Source organism: Miscanthus floridulus, unplaced genomic scaffold (assembly GCF_019320115.1).
Source record: "Miscanthus floridulus cultivar M001 unplaced genomic scaffold, ASM1932011v1 fs_480_1_2, whole genome shotgun sequence".
Classification (NCBI taxonomy): Eukaryota; Viridiplantae; Streptophyta; class Magnoliopsida; order Poales; family Poaceae; genus Miscanthus; species Miscanthus floridulus.
The window spans coordinates 38398-44422 of NW_027096819.1; the positions used below are offsets into that span (position 1 = coordinate 38398).

Sequence of the window (6025 nt, forward strand, 5' to 3'; positions counted from 1 at the left end):
TTCACTCACTGTCACTCTCTTGTCTCTGTTCTTGTAAGTTCTAAATTTGTAATCTTCTTCTTCATCTTCTTCGTAGGTTGGTGCCTGACGCCGTGTCGTCCTCCTCTGGAGGCGCCATGGCAAGCCCACCAGTGTCAAAGCGCCCCTGTCCACCGTCGAGGGGCGGTGCTGGAGCTGGAGCCAGGGGCCGGGGCCGGGCCGGCCGGCCGTCCCCCTCCCCCCCTCCCTCGGCCTCGGATTGGGAGGTTCTGGAAGTGGAGAACGACGACGACATCCGTGAGGATGCAGCCGGGCTGTTCGGCATCGATCTCGGTGACGGTGATGGCACCCATCCGATTGATCTCGATGCCGGCGACGACGACGGTGGGGTGGCAGCCTCCACTGACACTCATGGTACCTCATCGACTGGTGGTGGTGGTAAGCTCATATCTGCTGTTTGGGAGGATTTCACTGAGATTAAGGAAAATAACATACGAGTAGCTGCTATCTGTAAAATGTGTGGCAAGAGGTATACTGCTAGATCTGCTGCTGGCACTGGTCATTTGAAAAGGCACCAGAAATCTTGCAAGGCTAAACATGATAACGATAAGAGGGTCCAGTCTAGGCTTGCTCTGAATGCTAATGGTTTGCATAACTGGGTGTATGACCCTGCTACTGCTCGTATTGAGTTGTGCCGGTTGATTGCTAGGCTTGACCTTCCATTAGGCATAGGTGAGACACAGGCCTGAGAGGATTACATTAAGCGTGCCCATAACCCTAGATTTGAGAAGGTTTCCAGACAGGCCACTACTAGAGATATGGGTAAATTGTTTGCTGAGCAACGTTCTATGCTTATGAATTCTTTGTTTCCTGCTTGCTCATCTGTGTCTTTGACATCTGACATTTGGTCTGGTGATGCTAAGGAGGACTATATTTCTGTTGTTGCTCATTATGTTAGTGCTGATTGGGAGTTGCAGAAAAAGGTTATAGGTTTTAGGCTAATTGAGGTGTCACATTCTGGTGAAAACATTGCTGAGAAGATATCTGTTGTGGTTGAGGAGTTTGGGTTGATTGACAAGATCTTTGCTGTCACTTTAGACAATGCTTCAGCTAATTCTAAGGCTTATGATATCTTGCAACCTGTCTTTGGTTACTTGGGTTCTTATCCTGCACCTACACATAATGATCCTCACAAGGTCAAGTATTTGCTTGTGCATCAGCGTTGTGCCTGTCATATCATTAATCTCATTGTCAAATCTGGCTTGAAGAGGTTGAAACCTTTTACTGAAGATTTCAGAACTGCAATAAACTTTTTGAATTCCTCTAATCAAAGAATTGCATTATTCAAAAATTATTGTATTTCTCAGGGTATAAGGCCTAGAAAGTTTGGATTGGATATGGATGTTAGATGGAATTCCACCTATTTAATGCTTAAGCATTTGCTACCATACAAAGAAGTATTTTCTGTGTAGCTTAACTCTAATTATGGTTCAGAATTGTTGACTGCACAGCATTGGTATGTTGTTGAACAGATAATGGTGTTCTTTTTTCCTTTTTAGGGTTTCTCACAAGGGTGAGTTTTACCTAGAAAGGTTTTTAATGAGGCGGCATCGCACAAAACAGCTCCTTTTGATCATCATTTTCATATAATCTAGTCTCCTTTTGTCTTTGTGCTGTGATCTGTGATGTGAACTGTCAGTCTGTCACTGTGAATGAAAATGGTAACTTGATCAGTTGATCAGTTAACAGTTGTGTGAATGTGAATGTTGATCAGATCAGTTCATAACTGTGTATGAATGTGAATGTTGATAACTGTGTGTGAATGTGAATGAAAATGTGATCTTTTGTTTGTTGAAATTTGAAAATGAAGTGTTTCAGCACTTGGTGGTTTTTTGGAGGTGTTTTTTTACCTGTCGGGCTGTAGGCCGGCCCGGCACAGTGAAAATGGCCGTGCCCAACGGGCGGCATGGCACGGCCAAACGGCCCACGGACCGTACCTTGGGCCGAAGGCCAGGCACGGCCCGACAGGCACGGCGGCCCATTGAGGCACGACACCGTTCCGGGCCGGCACGGCCCGATGGCCATGTATACCTGGGTAGGGCAAATATATTGTTATTGCAAATTATAAAACGGCTTCCTTCACAATAAATATAATCCATAACGAAGTTCGTCGAACATTTTTCACTAATCTAGGGATAATAGTGCAGACAACACATTCGAAATTCAAGAGCGAGGCATCAACTAATCATTAAAACACTTCATTATATTTATATATACTACTATACTAGTACAAAGTTGTTTTCAGTTATTGTCTTCCCTCATCAACTGTTACATTTTCCAGTTCCGCAATCAAAGAGTATTACAGGATCATACCCCATAAAGAGGTGAGTATAAGAACTCGACTACATAGAAGCACAAACCTCATGTGTTAAGGTTGAACTTGCAGAACATTTCGCCAATCCCCACTACAAACCTTCGACAAAGTCAAATTACCTCAGGCCGAGTGCAAGTCTTAAAAGTCTATTTCCATTGTTAGCAAGCAACGCCACATGACTGTATTCATCTACCTCCAATGCATCAGATTCACCAAACTATCTAGCCACTCATGAACCAAAAAGCTGCACTGGCCCCAAGGTTAGTTCACAAGGTGGGGGCTGGCGCTCTTGAAAGGAAGTGTGCACGAGTAAGTCACGTATCTGACACCATCAAGCAGTACGACGACAAATATCCTGGAGAGGGGTTTTGGTGATACTCTTGGGTCACCATCCCCATTGCCAGCCTCCCTGGGATCAGCTAGCACAGAGACGATAACTGATGATGCTGGCTTGCTATCAGGTACCTTGCTGCTTTCAGAAGTGCTGTTAAAAGACTGAGGCTTTGTGTTGTTCACCGTTTTTCCAGTGAGTGGAATCGCCTCGTTATACATGATCCTCCTGTTTTTTAGCTTGCCCCCATAAGCAGGAGCAGGCTTCTGAATTTTCTGGGTAGCATTGACACTTGAGGAGTTCACAGTTGGAGAAGCAGGTATAATGCCACCAGATTTGACCGAAGCTGCGGAAATATCGAACTGGAATACCTCACTGCACATTCCGGAGTTCAAAACGGGTCCTGAAAATTGTTACACACAAATCCCAGAGTAAGACACTATGGATAAATACTCAAGGAGTATCAAATCTCAACCAGACAGTTGGAGATTCTGACAAGAAATGTTTGACAAAAATCTGGATATTCTGGAATGCCTACTAAACATTACTGAAATATCAAAAAAATGAACACAGATTTTATCGTTGAGAGTTCCAATTTGTTGCCTCTCCTCATTTTATCAGGAAAAGCAACCGCTAGAATTAAATCTCTGATCAAAGACAGCAAACTTCAGATTTGAGGTCAAAAACTATCTCCTAAGATGTAGAAACTTTACTTCCAAGTTTGAACTTTGAACTAGGCTTAAAGCTTGAAAGATTTTGTGAGCATAGGCTGCAAATTTAAGTATGCACTGTATGCAACCTCAGAAATGGGTGAAGAGAGCAGGATCAGCATACAAAGATCACCCCATCCAAGTTGAAATTTCCTTACTGCCATTGTACATGGCCACAGAAGTTATATAATCAAGCAATAACAACACACAAGTTCTTATGAGTCCATATGGCATGGTCATCACAATTATAGATACCCCCCTCCCCCCTAAAAGAAAGATACCTCAAGTATGGACATAGTTCCATTTTCTTGCCACGCTACCATGTCATGTTAATAGCTGGCAACTTATACTCCCTCAGGTCGCAATAGATGACATTTTGGACAGCAAAATATAACTAATTACAAGTCAACTTTGTTGTCCAACCAAAACGTCCTTTAATTATGATTCAAGGTGGTAGCTTTATTTCCCAATCTAACTTGCTTTCACGTGTTTTCCACAAATCACTTGCTCAAACTTACCATTTAGATTCGTATTTTTAATTGGTGAAGTTCTAAATTTTATATTATATACACATCACATAAGAGGATGTCTGAATGCTAGACATGGTACAAATGAATTTCATGGTGAATGTGCTACCACAAATAAACAAAGAATATGACATTGCTAAACAAATTAAACATCAACGTGCTTACCTTCCATTCCTTCACGAAACCACTGTGGCATTGGTGCATCTGGCGGGAACATCTCTTTTGAATTCATATCCTTTCCAGGTGGGGACAGATAGCGAGCTATAGCAACACTGGTATCCTTACGATCTTTAACTGACTGACCATTTGAGGCCTTATGTGCCACTGCTTTCTCACTTGCAAGCACAGAATGAATAATCAAATTGCCATTGATCTTAACATGTTTTCCATTCCTCGGCACATACAACAAAGCAGGCAAGATCTCACTGGAGTTATTTGCAGATTGATGCTTCTGCCCCATTCCATCAGCATGCCCAGTAATCATTCCAGGATCAGTACTAATCATGTCACTACTGTTCAAACCACCTTTAGGTCCGTTACCATGGTTAGTGACACTAAACACCATAGCATCAGCATGGCCAAAATTTCCAAACATCACATTGTCGCTCCTTCCTCTCAATCCAAGACTATGATTGAACCCAGGAACAAAAGCACCAAAGACAAGTGCAACAAACAGCAAACCAAGAAGGCTAATACTTGCCACCTTCTTGGTCTTGGTCTTGGTTTTACTCTTGCTCTCCACAGACTTCTTGACCTCCTGTTTCTTGGATACCTTCCCTGCAGCTGCTGCCTGCTGTGGCTTCAATCGTGGGATTGGCACAAGTGGGACATGGGAGCCATGAGGCCGCATTGCATACCCAGGAACCCAGGGGAAATGAATGCCCGGCAGTGGTGGCGGTGGATACACCCCAGGTGGCGGGCCACTCACCCCGGCACCACCGAGTTTCTGCCTCAGTGTGGCGTTCTCGGCCGCGATGAAGGAGATCTTAGAATTGAGGTCATTTATCACCGAGTGCATCGATTTCACCTTCTCCTCCAGCTCCTCGACGTACAGCTTCTTCCTCTGCCGAGAGAGCTGCGCGCTCTCGCGGTTCCGCATCAGGCGCGCAGTCCGGCGCTTGTCCTCTTCCTCGCCGCCCGCGCACCTCTCGTCGGAGTCCTCCGCGACGGCACGCGACGCCGATGCAGACGGGGAAAGCTCCCCATCGCCGGATCGGCGGCACTTGGACCCGTCCGAGGTCGCTCCTCCGGGACTCGCCTGCTTCCGCTTGAGGCTCCAGTTCGGGGCGGCGCCGCTCCTTCCCTCGTCCGAGTCCTCGTGCTTCACCTCGCGGACGCCGGCGTTGGCCACGGCGGAGTTGGCCCCGGAGGTGGCCGGGGAGGACGCGGCGGGGCCGGATCCGGCGGCGGAGCCCTCGCCGGAGTCGTCGCCGTCGTCCCCGCGGTCGGGGGACCGGAGGAGGAAGTCGTCGATAGAGAAATCTACGGGCAGGTCGAACTCCAGGCCATCGCAGCCGTCGTCGCCGGCGAATTCGCCAAGCGGGAGGCCGCCGGCGGCGAGGGGGAGGTCCGGGTCGAAGAGGTGTGCCGGGTAGTGGCGGAGATCGAAGGGGGAGGGGTCCAGGAGCGCCGGCTCCGCCATGGCTGCCGCCGCGTCACGAGGAACAGGACGGGGAGAGGCGGGGTTCGCGCTAGGGTTTTGGCATCGTCGAGGTGTAGGCACGGGAGGAAGGAGCGGGGTGCTTTGGAATGGAAGTCACGGGTACGGAGTGCGGACGGAGTCGGGGGTTGACGAGAGCTCGTGCTCGGGACGTGCCACTTCCCGATCCGGTCTTCCTGCTCGAAGTTTACCCGAACGTATCATTTCTTTCCAAGTGACGAGCGGGACCTACACTTGATCTAGGCCCACAAGTCATTGGCGTAGAAGTAGACGTGGGCGCTGTCGCTGCGTGGGTAGCAGCTAGATCTGGACTTGCTACTGTTGGGCACTGGCGGCTTGGCGTGCTGAAAGCGCTTTAAGCATGAGTAACGGAGAAGTTAAGATGCCTGGGACTGTGTGCGCTGGCGTGTGGGGTCATGGTCTGGATAGTGTTAGGTTAGAGGA

The 6025-nt window shown here is 47.7% G+C and overlaps 1 protein-coding gene across 1 annotated transcript; it reads right to left on the reverse strand.

Moving 5' to 3' along the window:
• Nucleotides 1-2214: 2214 nt before the first annotated feature.
• LOC136531935 (bZIP transcription factor 39-like) lies at nt 2215-5699 on the reverse strand. The gene is made up of 2 exons (XM_066524591.1): nt 4087-5699; nt 2215-3087 (listed from the first exon to the last, which is right to left on the reverse strand). Exons 1-2 carry the CDS (start codon nt 5561-5563, stop codon nt 2615-2617), a joined length of 1950 nt encoding a protein of 649 aa, XP_066380688.1. The 5' UTR covers nt 5564-5699; the 3' UTR covers nt 2215-2614.
• Nucleotides 5700-6025: the final 326 nt, after the last annotated feature.

Bases quoted from the DNA above. Each gene is read 5' to 3' on its own strand.
- LOC136531935 (XM_066524591.1), bottom strand. From the start codon at position 5,563: ATGGCGGAGCCGGCGCTCCTGGACCCCTCCCCCTTCGATCTCCGCCAC. The intron at 3,088-4,086 runs GTAAGCACGTTG...AACAATTTTCAG, and splicing joins GTTTCGTGAAGGAATGGAAG to GACCCGTTTTGAACTCCGGA.